This window comes from Protobothrops mucrosquamatus, unplaced genomic scaffold (assembly GCF_001527695.2).
Source record: "Protobothrops mucrosquamatus isolate PMUCROS unplaced genomic scaffold, P.Mucros_1.0 scaffold677, whole genome shotgun sequence".
Taxonomy (NCBI): domain Eukaryota; kingdom Metazoa; phylum Chordata; class Lepidosauria; order Squamata; family Viperidae; genus Protobothrops; species Protobothrops mucrosquamatus.
This window is the reverse complement of record NW_015386964.1, coordinates 291,349-310,075: the sequence shown is the minus strand read 5'-3', so window position 1 is coordinate 310,075 and position 18,727 is coordinate 291,349. Positions and strand designations below refer to the sequence as shown.

The 18,727-nt window shown below is 39.0% G+C and overlaps 1 protein-coding gene across 1 annotated transcript in view; it reads right to left on the bottom strand.

The window, feature by feature from the left end:
• Window positions 1-1,188: 1,188 nt before the first annotated feature.
• SLC22A15 (solute carrier family 22 member 15) overlaps window positions 1,189-18,727 on the bottom strand; it is a 43,000-nt gene continuing 25,461 nt past the window's right edge. Inside the window, exons 7-12 of the mRNA XM_015818079.1 lie at window positions 17,035-17,175; window positions 14,803-14,888; window positions 11,865-11,985; window positions 7,676-7,748; window positions 4,565-4,753; window positions 1,189-2,051 (exon numbers count right to left, since the gene is read on the bottom strand). Of these exons, the coding sequence (XP_015673565.1) occupies window positions 1,971-2,051; window positions 4,565-4,753; window positions 7,676-7,748; window positions 11,865-11,985; window positions 14,803-14,888; window positions 17,035-17,175 (691 nt within the window). The 3' untranslated portion in view covers window positions 1,189-1,970. The remainder of the gene's footprint in view (window positions 2,052-4,564; window positions 4,754-7,675; window positions 7,749-11,864; window positions 11,986-14,802; window positions 14,889-17,034; window positions 17,176-18,727) is intronic.

Sequence of the window (18,727 nt, the reverse complement as noted above, 5' to 3'; positions counted from 1 at the left end):
CAACACCTCGGATGCACCAGCCTGTCTTCTGCTGCCCACAACAGCTCCCCTCCCTCGCAAGCCACTATTCATTTTTAGCAGCTGCGGATCCAATTTTGCCAACCAAAAATAAAAATAAAAATACCCGGGGATTTGGGGGCGCACGGGGGAGAGAGAGAGGTACCAAGTCTGCGCCTTGCTCTAAGAATGCACTTTCCAGTTTTTTTTAAAGCTAAGATTTAAAAAAAAAATACAATCCAAAAGTGCTATTTTAAAAAGCAATTGCACTGAATGCATCATGGCAAGCTTTTATTCACAGACACCAGATTTTTTCCCCCCAGATCATAAAATGTCCATTCCTCCCTCCAAAAGGGAGGGACTCAAAATACAAAAGGAACCCACCCCCACGGCAAAGCCCTCCGGCGTGCTGATTCCACAGCTAACAACCCTTCCTTCCCTCCCTCCCTCCTTCCTCCTCCTCCTCCTGCCTCACCCCCCCTCAACTCCCCGCCAGCCCATCTCCCCTCCTCCACGGAGGCGCGAGCGACTGCATGCAAGTTCGATTTGGAGCAGCTCTGCAGGCTTCACAGATTCCCCGGGAAGATACGTCACGGACGCAAATGTCCGGGCCGCAGCTTCTGATTGGTGAAAAGGCTGGGAGAAGGCGGGCTGAGTCGTTCGCTCTTGCTAGCTCTACCTGAGAGGTGGGGAGTTGCTCCTTTGATGCTTTAAGACTTATCATTCTCTGTGTTGTTTTTATCCGCCTGGAGACGGATATATTTCCAATGGTCTTAGGCGACCCCTGTGAAAGGGTTGTTCGACCCCCAAAGGGGTCGCGACCCACAGGTTGAGAACCGCTATTTTGGGCCTCTGTCGCCGTGTGCAAAAAAAAAAAAGGTTCAATCAATCAATTTCAACTTCTCTCGCAAAGTTGGAATTGACTGATTGAACTTTTTAGTCCCACCCAGTCTGCCGTTACCACCGCAGCCCTGCCCACCCAATTGGCCACACCCACCCAATGAGCTACGACCACCCAGCACCCGACAATACATAAGTGGGTTTTGGGTTGCAGTTTGGGCACTCGGTCCCTAAAAGGTTCTCTGTTACTATCATAGGCCCTACTCAAGTGTGGTCATTATTTCACCTTCATCCTTATTCAGCCTCCCCAAAGGAATACACTATATTACTCAGCCCATTTATGAAGTTAATGGTACCATCAAGTATATTTCATAAAGTATGTAAACTGAGGTAGATAAAGTTTCTACATAAATCATTGATTTCAAGGATATATTCCACTATATTCTCATAAAGATTTCTATAGTCCCCTGATATTACACAAATACAAAAGTGCCAGATGTGGAAATACAATAGGTTGAAAGAAATCAAGGAGGATCTTTGGCAATAATTAAAAGTATATCTGAAAAATGTCATAGATCATGTTTGGTTCCCTTTTAACATCAATCATTTCAATTTACGAACTTCTCTTCTTTGCAACATTATCACACACTATAAAACCTGAACATTTACCAATTCTATATTATATACAGCATTAGATTTCACAGTATAAATGTAACATCTTGCAATATCTGAAACCATTTTTTTCTATTCAATAGCTAATAATAGCTTTCCATGGTCACATTTTCAGTACAGTAAAATAAAACCAAAGTGCAACAAACATGAAATTCACTTAACAAAAACAAAGTGCAAAGAAAATTCTAATATATGCTGAAGATTTGGCTACATAACAGATGATTGTCATTTAAAACTAAGAGTTCACTTGCATATTTCTTACTGTCCTAAATCAGTCAGCTCCATGTGTCAAGGGAGCCTCCTGGTGGCCGTAGTCTTCTATTACAATATGATAACTGAATCATATTTTTTTTTTAAAAGCACAGTATCATATTGCTACTGTCACAATTGCACCTGGCATTTAAGTAAGATTTACCCAGCTTTTTCTCCGTAAAGAGGGCATAATATTAGACAGGGATCCCTCACTTGATCATCTGAGTCTCTTCACTGGCATCATAGAATTCTTCATTGTCACTTTCAGTCCTGGATGAATCTTGATCAGACTAAAACAAAAGTAAGAGTTTGATCACAGGAATATTTCTTCAGCATGCTTTGGTTAAAATATTTAATAGGATCGATCTTGAGACTGCAATAACATTTTACCAATGGATGGATGGAAGACAGAAGTCTTTAGCAGGTTTACCTTCTCTTATTGTTTTTAGCATTCCAAATGCAATGGACATATTAAGAATAATTTACAAAGATTTTAAGGATTTAAAAAGTATTGAAATAGCATATATGAAAATACAGTAACTACTAGTGGAAATTATACTGGTGTATTCCAATAAATGTGTATTTTTTAATTTTATTACTCATAAAGAAAGCCGAGTGCCAAAGAATTAATGCTTCCAAATTGTGTTGGAGAAGACTCTTGAGAGTCCCTTGGACTGCAAGAAGATCAAATCAGCCAATCCTAAAGGAAATCAATCTTGATTGTTCCTTGGAAAGACAGATATTGAAGCGGAAGCTCAAATGCTTTGGCCACCAATTGAGAAGAGAGGACTCACAGGAAAACACCTGTTGATGTTAGGAAAGATTGAAGGCAAAAGGAGGAGAGTACGGCAGAGAATGAGATGAGTAGATAGTCTCATTGACCCAGTGGGCATGAGTTTGGGCAGACTCAGGGATACAGTGGAGGATGGCGGGGGAGGGGGATCTGGCATGCTGTGGTCCATTGGGTTGCGAAGAGTCAGACATGACTTAGCGAATGAACAACAAAATACAATCTGTGCCCCAGTGAGTCATAGTTTCAGAGATACTGTATTTCCTTACCTAGACAGAAAAACAAAATCACCAGGAGCAGGCAAAAAAGTAATGGGAGAGGCATGACTTTCAACTTCCTGCAGACTTCCCCATTCAGTTTCCTTGTGGGAAGCTGGCAGGGAGCATCAGAAATCTTCCTTCCTTCCTTCCTTCCTTCCTTCCTTCCTTCCTTCCTTCCTTCCTTCCTCCCCTCCCCCTCAAATGCCTGCCAGCTTCCCCATTTCCAGCATGAAAATGAGTGGGCAGCCAGCAGGAAGTTGCAAGACCAAGGCTAATAGAATAGATTCTGTTGTGATGCCTTCTTCCATCTTCACAATTCTCATCATAGACACTAATTATGCCTGTTTGACTGTGATTTAAAACACCGTATGAAGCAACCTCTATAGAGTGTAAATCACATTTTATAGTTTATGCCAGAAGATGGAAACTATGGCTTTGAGATATAGAAGAACAATAGTTCCCTAGCTAACATAACCAAAAATACTGGATATTGGGAGATGTAATTCAACAATATTTCAACTTCAACCCAATTAGTATGCTATATGAAACCTACCAACTGTGGCTTATTCAGAAGCCACTCAAAACATGGTTTAGCACAATGAATGAATTTGGGGATTGACTGAAAATCAACTAGAAATTTCCATGCTAAGTAATAGAACTTGGATCATTCAGTTTTCAACACTGTACAAGACAGTAGTTCTATTTTTGTTGTTCTGTTTCATGTATTTTCAATTGTCAGTCAGAAGATAGGGTTATTATTAAAAAATAATAATAATAATAATAATAACTACTAACTAAGATATTATTTCTTTGACCAAAGAACTATGTATCGTAAAATGATTTAAATAATAACACTATTGGGGATCTTCTTATGTATTTCTTTATGTGAATTTAGCTGGGGGGTGGGGTGGGGGAGTTAAAGAAGAATGTTCACGACATTTCTAAGAGGAAAAAAGCAATTATGTAAAACAGAGATTGGAAAATGCCATCAGTTGACACAATTATAAATAGATTTAGAAAATGATTATGTCCAACTCTTGAAATGTAATCAAAGAGGCTCATCTTTCTGATGAATGGGAAGCTTTTCTGAATATTAAGAAAGTTTTCCTATATTTGCCTGTGGAAATGTAAATACATACAATAAAACCTCAATTTAATGAATCAATATTTAACAGATTTTAAATGCAAGAGACTAAACTGAAATAACACACAAGTCAGTTCCATGTAAAAGTAGTTTGGTGGAGGCAGTTAAAATTTGCAATTAAATTCTATGTTAATCATTTGTGTTATATATTTTATATGTATAATTATGTATACTACTGCCTTGAATGGCATTATCTGAAATTTAATAGGTACTTGGGAATAGCAGATACTATTCCCCCAACTGGTTCATTAAATTGTTGCTTTCTAATTAAAATTGTCCTAAAGAAGAAAGGGTTGAAAACAGATTAGATTCATTTACCAATTTGGTTCCCAAGGGTAATCAAGTTAAGGCCCAAACCTTACTTATCCAAAGCTCTTTCCAGGCCATTTTAGTGAATTTGGTGATCTGGTTCACCTACCTTATCCACCTTCCTCCCCTTTTCTCCTTTTTCTTCAATCTTGCCCTATCATATGTCAATGAACATTTTTTAGAAGTAGTCTATAACTCCTTGTTTTTATTTCTTGAAACCCATCATGACAAGCTAACATGACATTAATTTAGAAAAGTTTTCCTAACCAACTTGATAGTTGTTAATATAAAATAAAATACCTGTGAATCTTCTAAGATCTTCAGTGACATGGCTTCACCCTCAAGCCTTCGATATGAGCAAACCGGTATATCAGATAATGTCTCCAACAGTGGGCTATTTAGGGTTTCTGGCAGTAAGAGACTCAGAAGACCAGATAATACACTTGCCACTCCAAACACAATGTATGGCAGACACCAATATATAACTTTCTGTTAAAAAAAGGGATTATTTGGGGTGGCAATTATACTTTGGCACAATTAAATAATTTTTAGATGCTCCAAACTGTGTAAATTCAGTACACCTTAACTGATCCAAAAGTATGTATTTTCAATATGTATGTTTATTCAATATATATTATATTCAATAATTTTAGTATGCAAGGAACTAAAAGAAAATTAAGAAATGATCAGTCCACTAATGGGAGAAGATGGCAAAAAGGTAATGGGCAGCAAGGAAAAAGCACAATTGCTTAATTCCTTCTTTACTTTTATGGAAAAACAGCCCAATCTATCAACAACAACAGAGTCAGAGTCAGAGTCAGAACAGGAATGCAGGTCAAAATAGGTAAGAAATTGGAAGAGAACACCTATCTACTCTAAAGAAGTCCAAATCACCAGGACCAGATGGTTTATATCCCAGAGTTCTGAAGGAGCTGGCAGGTGGGATCTTGGAACCACTGAACCAAATCTTTCAAAGATCCCAGAGCACTGTGGAACTAACAAGCCTGGAAAAGAGCTGAAACTGATTCCAATCTTCAAGAAGGGGGGGAAAAGTGAATCTAGGAAATGATAAGACCAATCAGCTTGACATCAATACCTGGAAAAATCCTGAAAGAGATAAGCAACAGATTTGTGAGCACCTACAAAACGAACAAGACGATCACTAGAAGCATGGGTTTGTTAAAAAGATATCATGCCAAGCAAACCTTACTGCCTTTTTTTGATAAAGTGACTCTTCTTAAAAACCTCGAGTGATGAAGCACCCACAACGTCTGAAGGCAAGCTGTCTGAAGACAAGTCCTCAAAGGAACTATAACTACATGGAGGAAGCATGCAGTGAGGTGCCTCAAAGTTCTGTCTTAGGCCCAGTGTTCTTCAACATTTTCATAAATGATCTAGATAAGGGCGTAGAAGGGGCACTTATCAAATTTGCAGATGACACCAAGGTGGGGGGGAACTGCCAACACTTTAGAAGATGCAACAAGATGCAGTTCAATAGTGAGAAAAGTAAGGTCTTGCACTTAGGCAAGAAAAACCAGATACACACATACAGAATAGGGAGTACTTGGCTCAACAATAGTACCTGTGAGAGGGATCTAGGTAATCCTTAAACAATGCTGAGACCCTAAGAAAGAATGCAGAAAAGAGGAACAGATATTATAAGGGGTCTGGAGGCTAGACCATATGATGAATGGTTAAGGGAACTAGGTATCTCTAATGAAGAGAAGGGTGACATGATAGACATGATAGTACAGATCTTCCTGTACTAGAGGGGCGGTCACAGAAAAGAAGGGGTCAACTTATTCTCCAAAATACCTGATGGCAGGACAAGAAGTAATGCATGGAAGCTCATTAAAGAGAGATCTAAACTATCAGGAGAATCTTCCTGATAGTGAGAACAATTAACCAGTGGAACAGCTTGCCTCCTGGAGTTGTGGGTATTCGATCACTGGAGTTTTTCAACAAAAGATTGGACAACTATTTGTCCAGGATGATAAGGTCAACTGCCTTGGGCAGGGGGTTGGACTAAAAGATTTCTAAGGTTCCGTCTAGCCCTGTGATTCTGTGAAAATTATGCAAGCACAGATAAATATACAAAGCTATACTAGACAGAGAAGAAATGGAAACATATAGTGGCTGATGAAAACTAGATTGAAATTAGCATTTTGACTCTAGGAAATGATCTAAGTCCTTTGGTAACCTTCCCATCCTTATTTTATTCTATCGTGGTTGTCTCTCTCTGTGTGTATTTCTGACTGGAAAAGCATCAGCTGAGATAAACTGTAGAAGTCACAGCTGTCTTCTTTTTCAGATCCCATCTGTTTTGGTAATGGGGATAAACATAATAAAAAGCTTGACTTTTTAATAAAATCAGTGCTTTCATTCTGACAGAGAATTTACCCCTATCATTTACCCAGATATGTGTTTAGACCACTAAAAGAAGATAGGAAGTTTGCTACTTTCTATTTGAGTAAATACTCCAGAAAGTATTTTCGCTGGAATAAAGTAGATGGTGCAGCATAATGAATAGCCTTTCCTATTCATTAGCAGGAGAACACAAGGGGAATTGTGGTGAAGGGCTAAGTGATTCCAACTCAAGGGAGTGCCGACCCATTGTGCAAGAATGTCCCAGTTACAACCTGTGTTTATAACCAGATCCTCTATGTCCACATTGATGCAGCAATCACACCAAGAATGGCTAAGAATGTTCTTCACTTCCATCATTCAAGCAATCAGAGCTTAGAGCATCTTAATGTGTCAGACAAGTTACCCTGAAAAATGAATGCACTGGAAATAACCATGTTGATCCCTCTGTGAGAAAAGGCAAGACCTTTGTCCTGAAGGATAATACTGCAACCTACTGCTTCATTAGATGTTGCTTTCATATTCTAATTACTGGCTCCCTCCTGGGTCAGAAGAATAAAGAAAGAAACGCTATTTCCAAACTCTGTGGAAGGGAGTTTCTTTCTGAAACTCCGCAGTACTAATCCAATGAAAACAGAGACCAGCAATCAGATGATAGGAGGCAGACTTGCAATGGGCAAATTGTAGTCCAAAAGTTCCAGTAGACCAAAGCCTCCGATAGACAATGTAGGTTGTCTTCCATTTTCCCATGGAAAACGCCACTTTCCTGCAATATCACCTTGAATTGTCTTTAACTGTCTCAGCAGTGGGCTGGCAATGAAAGTCCATTTAGAGGGCATGTTCTAAGCAAGTGGGGTTACCTCTCTGAGGCAGGACAAGCTGATTGTGTGGATGCAGCCCTTATCACAAAATCTGCCTCTAAAAAACAATATCATAGCAGCACCGTTTCTGTTGCAAAGAAACAATTTAAATAAATCTACACATTTTTGCTAATCCCACTTGGAGGTATAATGAGCATGAAGGGAGTAGAAAATAGTTCAATCATACCAGAGATGGGACAAAAGGAGCAATAATTCCACCAACTCGAGAAAACATAGAACAGGTTCCCATTCCAACATTCCTTTAGGGAAGTAAAACACAATGATATTCATGTGAAAGTCTCTTCCAAATTAGGATTGGAGTTATACTTCTAAACTCCAAGAGATCTAAGAATTGTTAGAAGTTTAAAATAATTATAATATAATTTGTTATATTTTAAAATTATATATTTTAATTATAATTAAAATATTTATTTTAAATATTTATGATAATTGTACCATTGGAAATCCCAGAGCTGCACAAAGCTTTGAAAGCCATTGAGAGAAAGGGAAAAAAATATTCAACCAGCAATAATGTCAACAACATTTCAATTCAATTCAGAATAGAACTGGAAGGGACCTTGGAGGTCTTCTAGTCCAACCCCCTGCTCGAGGAAACCCTACACCAGGGGTCCCCAATCTGTGGGCCGCGGCCCAGTAGTGGGTCGTGGCCTGCTGGCTACAGGGCCATGGGACAGGCTGGCCAGTGCATGCACATGTGCGCACGCACACACACACACACTTGTGGTAGCACCACACCGTAGGATGCGAAAATGAGACACCGCCGCACTGTGGGGTGCGAAAATGTGATGTTGCCACGCCTTGGGGCACAAAAATGGGATGCCGCTGCACTGCGGGGCACAGAAATGGGGTGCTGTGCCACGCAAGAACAGGGCAGGGCTAGCGAGTATCACACAAGCGCTAGCCCCGCCCCGTTTGTGTCATGTGTGTCCTCGTGGCCCTGTTCGTGCGCACGCGTGTAAAATGCCTCCCCCTCCCTTTCCCTCCGGTCCGCCAACCGAGAAAGGTTGGTGACCTCTGCCCTACATCATTTCAGACAAGTGGCTGTCCAGTTTTTTCTTAAAAACCTCCAGTAATGAAGCACCCATGACTTCTGAAGGCAAGCTATTCCAATGGTTAATTGTCCTCACTGTTAGGAAGTTTCTCCTTAGTTCCAGGTTGCGTCTCTCCTTGATTAGTTTCCATCCATTGTTTCTTGTCCTGCCCTCTGGTGCTTTGGAGAATAAGTTGACCCCCTCTTCTTTCTGGTAGCCCCTCAAATACTGGAATGCTGCTATCATATCACCCCTAGTCCTTCTTTTCTATAGACTAGCCAAACCCAAATCCTGCAACTGTTCTCAATATGTTTTAGTCTCCAGGCCTTTAATCATCTTAGTTGCTCTTTTTCCAAAGTCTCAACATCTTTTTTGTAATGTGGTGACCACAACTGGATGCAGTATTCCAGGTGTGGTCTTACTAAGGTTTTATAAAGTGATACTAATACATCATGTGATTTTGATTCTATAACTCTGTTTATACAAACAAGGATTGTATTAGCTTTTTTTGGCTGCCGCTGCACACTGCTAGCTCATATTTAAGTGATCTTCTACTAGGACTGTTTTTGAGCCAGGTTTCACCTAATCTGTACTTGTACCTTTGGTTTTTCTTGCCTAAGTGTAAAATCTTGCTTTTTTCCATATTAAATTTCATGTTGTTGGATAGGGCCCATTGTTCAACTCTGTCAAGATCTTTTTGGATCCTGAGCTTGTCTTCTGGGTGGCTATTCCTGCCAGTTTAGTGTCACCTGCAAATTGGATGAGTTACCCTTCTATTCCTTCATATAAGTAATTTTGAAGTTATTGAAGAGTACTGGGTATTTAAGAGTATTTAATTTTATTTACATTTAATTCTAAGCAAGATTGTTCTGGCCTTGTATAAATTCAGATAAAAAAAATAAGCAACCAAGCTTGAAAACCAGAAGCATTTTTTTTCTAGTCTGAAAATATATTTTATTCCTTGACCCAACGTTACTACAATTTAGCCTTCATACACTCTGATTAAGTTAATACCTACTAAATATTTTAAACAGATTATTAGATACTAAAAAAGATTTCATGAAATGGTCAGATTTTTCAGTTTTCTACAGATAGAGGTTTCAAATTTCCTCATTGCCAGCTGGTTCACTGTATTTTGACCTCTATTTCTTCATGAACATGAACTGTTAGCACAATAAATTGTTACTTAACTACTTGGTGGGGACTTAGTTCCTTTTTTAGTTAGAAGTCATTTTTTTCCTGCAGTTTTTTTCCAGGCTTTAAGATCTGGAAAATGATAAGGAAACTTAAATTTGATCCTAATTTTCATGAGAAAGTGACATTTTGGAATAGTGCCAGGCTGAAAATTGCTGATAGATCCTGCCTCTGGTATTCTTGGACAAAGAATGGAATTAACACACTATCTATGATTACTCTTTTTGTACCAAAAACTATTTCAATTGTCCAAACCTAGTGAACAGTAACATATTCCATTTAAAACATATTCTGACTTCTCAGTTTGTGCCTGATATGTCAACAATTAGTCAGAATATCGAATAAAATCTTGGAGATCCCCAAATTTACAGTTAATTTTTTGGTACAACTGAAAAGCAGTACATATTAAAGATAGTTATGGAAAACCTGCAAGAAACTTGAAACAAAAAGCAAAAATATCTTGTTTTAATAAACTAAATAGCTAGAATTTTGATTAATGTTAAATTAATATATTATCATTGTACAATGCAATTAATTCAACAATAGATTTATTGGAGACTTTATGGAGGGAACATGAAGTCCCATGTTTTAGGCTACAATTGTACTGTTTTGGTTTATTCAGCAAATTGTTAATATGGAGTTGGGAAGAAAAATAGTACTTTAAACTGTGCATATGCTGGCAAATTATGTATCAAAAAATTGGTGTCTCAGAAAGATGAAGGTCTATAGCTAAAGGTACTGTCTTAGCTTGGTGAGAGACTGTTACACCTGATTTAAAGTCTTGGTTTGAAGACGTATTTATTCTGTAGAAATGAATTAGTTTTTTATTAATGCAAGAAAGGTCTCATTAGTATCACTGCATATGATAAAGATTTTATTTGCTGTTTAAGAACATAAAGTTTTTTGTTTTATATATACCTATTTCACTGTCTTTTTTGTTTTCTCTCCACTATTTTTATAGTTGATTAATAACTTTTATTTCCACATTAATTTTTTTTAAAGAGATATTCAATCCACCTCTAAATTCAAGTCCCTCCAAAACCAACACATTCCTTTTTATTTGATTTATAGAGCTGCCCAATTCTCAAGATGGTTAAAAATGGTTATATTAAAAAAGAACCCAAAAAACCAAAGCACAATAAATGTTTAAAACAAAATTAATGAGCCCGACCATACAGTAGCATATTTCATTCAAAGCCTTTTAATTCTAGATGGGCTCATCCCACAAACTGGCCAAATGGAAATGCTCTAATACTAATATTTCTACTAGCTGAAATATTTATTATACAACAGGACTATGAATATTTTAAAAATAGACCATGTTCAAAAGAAATGCTTTTGAATTCCCATGAGTATATAACAATATTCCGCCATTAATTATAGCATATATTGGTAACCTTATTAAAACAGGCACATATTTTCTTTTAGGCTTGCATAGAAGTGGTTGCTTTAATTTGCAGCCAAGAAGAACTTGCACTCAAGCAAGTTCCAAAACATTTCTTCCAAATCATTTCTGAAACATGCAAAGCCCTAATCTCTTATTTTGTCTGCTAAATGTATAGCAGAATAAAAGTGACATTCTTATGTTGACTATGTTTTGTTTCAATATTTTCATTCTGCCTGCATTTGGACCAAGTGTGAAACAGCTACTGAAGTGTTTTTATATCAACTCTGAAAACCCTACATTAATACAAAAGCTATACATCCAGTTTTTAAAGATAACATTTTCTATATGATCTACATGCTTTGTCTAAACAAGGCTTTTTAGTTTAGGTTTGCATATTTTATTCAGGAGCTCAAGGCAGCATGCATTCCACTTCCTCCTATTTTTCTCCACAAGAATTCTGCTAGATAGGTAGGCTTAAGAGAGAATGACTGACAAAATGCCAATGAGCTTTTCTGACTAAGGTCAAATTTGAACCTGGCTCTCCTTGCCTTTAGTCCAACCGGTTAAACATTATATTTTAGACAGAGCTCAAATTCTAATGAGCAAGAACTCTGATCTTGCTGATTTGCTGCCCTTCTGCTGAATGAGAGAATCTAAGAATGATGTTCTACCTCCACAAAAACAGAATGGATAAGTGATGACATAGAGTTGCATTAAGTCACTACAAACTGAACTTGTCTTACCTGATAACGGTAGGATAGAGTTCTGATGTGTAGATATATACAATGTTAAAGGCTGAACTGATAGTCAGTTTTCCAAGTAAAGACAAAGAACGGCTATTCACAATCACAAATACTCCTGCAGCTGTTGGAGCAAAGAAGGATAACTTTTAGAATTCTCTTTATCCCAAAATTGGTTTATTTATCTATCGAACGTAGGTACTGCCCTTCATCTCTCCAGGCAGTTTCTACGCAAAGTACTCCCACCACAGGTCCCCTCTCTCTGCTGAGAAAGTATTTATGTGGTAGGCTACTACTGACAGACAGAACTAAATAAAATCATATGACCTTATTAAAAAAAATGTTTATCAAGAAAAATGTTTTATAATATTTAAACTTTGTAATAATCCACTTTTTTATAACAGCATGTTTTTAAAATACATGCTGCAAGGGAACAATGGAGGTCCCATATAGCAGGATCAAATTTCAGTAATCAGAAGGGGAAATGGTCTTTTTATATTATAGGAATAGCAAATGTTTTTCACTCTGAGAAACAAACTCAGATTTGGATATCATTAGAGCATGTTTTCATTTACAAGCTTAACTGATTGTAGTAATAATACTATCACTCCCATCTGCCTCCCCCTTTTGTTATTTCTACATGAAAATGACAGCCATTTTAATTACAGCCTTATATCCATTCAAAAGCAAAAGACAAAATAAAAGTTTTGGCTATGCACTAAATTATTCAAAGTAAATGAAACCTAAGAAAACTGGTTCACTATATTCTGCCAAGCTTACAGAAAGCAGAGAAGCACTCCTGAAACAGAAGTTTGTAAGATTCAAATAGTGAACCACACAAAGCTCCCAAAAGCCACATAAGAGTCACCATCATGAGCATTAGCCCCTTAAATCCGAATTCTTGAGTTTAGTACTGCAATCAGTAGGGTAAATCAGATGTTATATAAACGTATTAGCTGGTTCTCAGGGTGGGAGAAGAGGCAGGAGAACTGGGGGTTCTTTCAAATCCTCAACTCTCTCAGCTCCATAAGATCATGTTGTCAACATTGCAAACGAATTTGGCTGAAGCCATTTCCACTTCGTTTTTGGTTGCCACAGAGTTGGAAGGGGGGATGAGTATTTTTCAGCATAGTCAAAACAATAAATTGTTCTGTGGGAGCCACAAAATGCTGCTTGCATTTTGGTGGGCTAAAGCTTCGGTTAGACAGCCTGCTAAAGTAGTTAATTGGTGTATGTGATTTATGACATATTACTGGGGTGGGAAGTTTAACTTTGCAATTTTGTAACCTTTGGGAGGGAACTTCAGTCTTGGTTTCACTTTTGATTGTGCCAATACTATGTAGCCAAATAAAGATGTTCTTTAAGGAAATCTTTTGCCTGGGAGTTCTGCTTTTACTGGTCTCATCTATCGGAACCATGACACATATATCTAGATCACGAGTGTCAAACTCGCTGTGTCACGTGACATGTTGTGACATATTGTGACTTTTTTTGCATTGCCAGAGCTGGGGTGGGCGCAGCCTCAGCATGATGCAACTGGCCTGCAGGCCAGTGGTTTGACATCCCTGATCTAGATGCTTTGAAAGAGTTGCTTCCCACCCATAACTGGCCATTTTTCTGAGCACCATCAGCTGATTTACAGATTGGAAAAACGACAGGAGAAGGAGGGAAGGAGCTTAAAGAGCAAATAAATTAGGCAGGTGGTATCCTTTACCCAGCTGTATGATGCAACAATCTCCCTCCCACTGCAAATGTACATCCTCCCCTAACACATCTGTCAACAATATTTAACATCTGGAGGCATGTCGCACATTGTACTAGGAGGCAGGTATTCTGCATTATGTAAATCATGGTATGCTTGTTAAGCTATTTTTGAATTGGAATGGGATAACTCGCCATGGCCACCTCACCACTGCCAGCTCACCTCTGCCAGCTCACCACAGCCAACGCACCATAAGATAACTCCACATGACTAACTCACTGCGGGGACAACTTGTAGTGAGCAGCTGGAGGGAGAGTCTGGCAAGCAGGGAAGTGAGTGGGTGGGCAGAGTGCACCAGGTTGGGTGGCAGGGGCACCCCGGGCTTCCTGTTTTCATATCCCCTGCCGCTGCTCTGTGTGTGAAAACGGGAAGCCCCCTGATGCCTGCTCCGATTGCGCTCTGTGCTTATAATATACATAAACATAAAATATCAGAAAAAGTGAATTAGCTTGTCCTTGACGTATGATCAACTATTCAAATTTATGACAGTACTGAACAAAGGGCACTTGCAATGGTTATGGCCACGAGATCACCATTTGTAACCTTCCAAATGACTTCCAAGCAAAGTCAATGTGGAAGTTGGCAGGGAAAGCAGCAAATCATTGCCATAAGTTGCTTCCATCACTTTTCCTCCAGAGAAGCCCCACTACAGAGTACAAGATCTCATACTCCAGTGTACCCCCTTGCCTCCCCACACTTCTCTGAGCCCATGTGCTGCCCTTGCTGGCCTGTGTGTCTTCTTATCAGCACCAACCAGAAGCATCAACCATGCAACACCTACAGCCCCAACCATCCCTCCGCCATACTCCTTACCTGGTACTCCCACATCTTCCCAGCAATGGGGAGTATGGAATTGTTATCATTAAGCAATGCAATCACATGACATCACACTTTACAACCTCATTGCATAACAGCAGCCATCCTGGTAGTCCCCGTCGTAAACCCAGGACTACCTGTCCATCTTGTTAGATTAGTCTAAGCTGACAGCCTCCCAACTCTGGCAAGGTTAGGAAGTATTTTCCTGGAGAAAAGGAATCATGAATGCTGCCTGTCCTATGTTTCCAGGCTATTATGAGGTTCATGGTTCAGGGATAACCAGAACATTCTTACAGAGGTATATATTGGGACCAGCTCCACATTTGATTATCTCTAATTTCTATAATTAATAAATCTTTTTACCTTTCTGTTGTGGAAGGAACATGACAAGAAGAGAGGCCAGTCCCCCTAGAAACAAAAATGCAGCAAGTGTCCGTTTGCGGCCAAACCTAATAATCAGAAAGAAGCGGGGGGGGGGGGAGGCAACATGAGGAGAAATTAACAAATGTATTTGATTTATATCCTGTTTTTTTTGTAAAAGGACCTCTGGATGGTGTACATTTAATATCTATCTCATCTTTACTTATCCCATCTTTAGTTTGTACAACTAAAGTGGTATATAGAGTGTTGCCACCTCCTATTGCTCCAGAAGAACCCAGTGAGAATGACTGGCCCAAAGCCATTTGGCAAGCTTCTGTGGCTGAGAGTGATGGCCTTGCTCCTGTTCCAACATCTTAACTACTACACAGTAGTAACTCTCATAAATATATACCCTAGGCCAGTGGTAGCGAACCTATGGCACGGGTGCCAGAGGCGGCACTCAGAGCCCTCTCTGTGGGCACGCGCGCCGTCGCCCCAGTCCTAGGCCTTCAGCTGGGTTTTATAAAACCTTTTTGCTTTAGGCCTCCGCTGCCGTGTGCAAAAAAAAAAAAAGGTTCAATCAATCAGTCAATTTCAACTTCTCGCGGGGAAAAAAAGATCTTGCAAAGTTGGAATTGATTGATTGAACTTTTTAGTCCCACCCAGTTACCATCGCAGCCGCGCCTACCCAATGGGCCACACCCAGCCAATGGGCCACACCCACCCGGCACCCGATGATGCATAAGTGGGTTTTGGGTTGCAGTTTGGGCACTCGGTCTCTAAAAGGTTCGCCATCACTGCCCTAGGCAGCTATAGCTCTAAGAAGGTCTAGTGGTATATATTCATGTAGTATCTTTCTCTTGTTTTTCAAATAGCAGTTGTTCTCAAAACAAGACCAAAACATGAATGAGATGCACCTCAAAAATAGCTGAAATTTAAAGTTTAATATTCTTCATAAAAACCAAAATTCAGAATAATACTGATAAACTAATAAAATTGTTCATAAATTAGTACATTTTACTAACTTAAGTTTCAGTTAGCAACTCAGATATTCTTCTAAAATGAGGTAATATAATCAGAATTCCACACCAACTGTACATCCATGTGACTGTAATCCTGCTGGATCTTTTATATTTTACTGTCTTTCAGCCAGACATGTTACACCATGCTGTCTAAGGCACTATTATATCATGATGCCATGAGATGAGGAGTTTGAGGACCTATTGCTCTTGGCATACCTGTGCTGATTTCTACCAATCACCACAGTGAATTGCAGAAATGTTCCAGATAATAATGCATTTGCAGTTCTCACAATGATGCTTCATTTTCTTGTAAAATAAAATGTATTTTACACACCTTTCTATTTTACCGTGTACAGAAATATCATTAAAATAGGATAGGAACTCTTTTATAGTCTTTTGCATTGATTAGTCTTTAAAACTGGAATATTAGTTCATTAATTTTCCCCGTCCTTTTATTCCCGTTGCCAAAAGTTACAAAGTACAATGAAATGATGAAGTGAGATTACTAGAAAATATGGGTCTAGAATTTTGAACTATTCAAGATTTTTATTTTTTTGATAAGCATGTGCATATATTCATACACAAGCACATACAGGTAGTCCTTGACTTACAACCATTCATTTAGTGATTGTTCAAAATTACAACAGCACTGAAAAAGTGACTTATGACCATTTTTCACACTTACAAGCATTACAGCATCCCCATAGTCATATGATCAAAATTCGGACACTTGGCAATTGGCTCATATTTATGACAGTTGCAATGTCCCAGTGTCATACCATCACCTTTTGCAACCTTTTGACAAGCAAAGTCAATGGGGAAGCCACTTAACAACAAACTCACTTAATAACTATCTTACAGAAATTTTGGGCCCAACTACAGTCGTAAGTTGAGGACTACCTATACTGAACTGGAGAATGTGTATTTTCCTGCTCATTTCTTTTCAAAAAGGAAAGCCATGCCACCATTTGGTGATGGAATCTTCAGTTGGTACAATCTCAGGGGGTCTCCCAAAAGGGATAGAGGGGAAGTACAGTCAGTGGAATGTACTTGGCCCATCTCATTATAAATAAAAATCTGTCTTTCATGCTAAATGCATAAACTGAATGTATAGAGATGCTTACATATGATCCCATGGATTCATGTTCTTGATCTGTCCTAAAGCAAATGCCTGCATAATCTGACATATATGTAACATCTATTCAAAACTCACCATTTCTGGTTTATCATATAGACACAGAGTGGATATGCAGGAATCTCTATTAGACCAGAAAGAGCCAAATTAACATAGATACTGCCACCCAGATCACCCACGTTGAGAGTAAGACCATAATAAACCAAGCTGCATACAAACCTAGAGGTGACAAAAAGACATTTTAATCACAACAACTTCAATATCTTCTGTATAAAATAACTATAAACTTGAAAGAAAAGAAATGTGTTATGCCTGATACAAGCCAAAGGACTATTTATACTAGACATGTTGTAATATAATAAGTAATGGCTTACATGTCATCAGATTTAGCAATTCTAACAGTTTCTAGAGTTAACATATAACCACTAATATAAAGTAGCAAGTATAATGTTGACCGTTTTCTACAATTTCCAGAACCAACAACTGGAGCCACAGTGGTGCGGTGGGTAGAATGCAGTATTGCAGGCTGATTCTGCCCACTGCCAGGAATTTGACTCTGTCCAGTTCAAGGTTGCCTCATCCTTCCATCCTTCTGAGGTTGGTAAAATGAGGACCCAGATTGTTGGGGGCAATATGCTGACGTTGTAAACTGCCCAGAGAGTGGGACAGTATATAAGTCTAAATGCTATTGCTATAATCAAGGGTGCCAATTTAATCTCGAAGGGAAGCATGTTCCATCATATGGAGACTACTACAAACATTGCTTGAAAACTCCAGTCCTATTCAGCTCAGCTGCTCCCACAGAGGACCATTAAAAGATATTGGTAGATCTGCAATATATGAATAGGGAGTACTTGTCAAGCACCGGAAAATCAGGAGATTCAGGCAGTTCAAATGAACATAAAGATTTATTGCAAGCTTAAGCTCTCTACAAGAATCTGAGTTACTAATGGTCAAGGGAAATTCGCGGGCATTAAGAATAGAAAGGAATTCATAAGTCCCTATGCGCACGCAGGGACTTATGACTGATGACGTGTTTGACACCTCCCTCTGGCTCAGCCTGGTCATCTCCTACAGTACCATCTCTATGAAGAAGAGCAGTCCGTAAGTAACTTAGTGTCAAATCATATACTGGATTACTGAAATAATAGCTTTAAAAACTACTGCTTCTCCAATTTTACACAGATGTAATCAGTGCATGAAGTAACATAATAGGGTTATTATGTTCTGGAATGCTAATTCAAGGCATAGTCTTTGTGGAAGGGATGCAATGATAAAGCTCACAGGCCATGATCCTTGGGCGATACCTCATAAACAGTAGACTGAGGAAAGTTAACAGTCCTGCAAAATATGCACAACTTTTATATAACAAATTTTCTTTGGCATTTTTTTTATCTTCTTTGGAAAAAGGTACTCTCTGGGTAGGTACCAGAATCAGTACCTTACCTCACTTGGCATGATTTTGAGAAGAAAATTATTTCCCTTACATTATCTCTTCCTTACATCATCTGATAGATATTTTTGGTCGCGTTGGTTGATGATCTCTGGAGGGCTCGGGATAGGGGCTGTTCTTCTATCCTGGTCCTGTTAGACCTCTCAGCGGCTTTTGATACCATCGACCATGGTATCTTGTTGCACCGGTTAGGGGGGTTGGGGTTGGGGGGCACCGTTTTACGGTGGTTCTCCTCCTACCTCTCGGACCGGACGCAATTTGTGTTGGCAGGGGGGCAGAGGTCAACCTCGAGGCGCCTCACTTGTGGGGTACCACAGG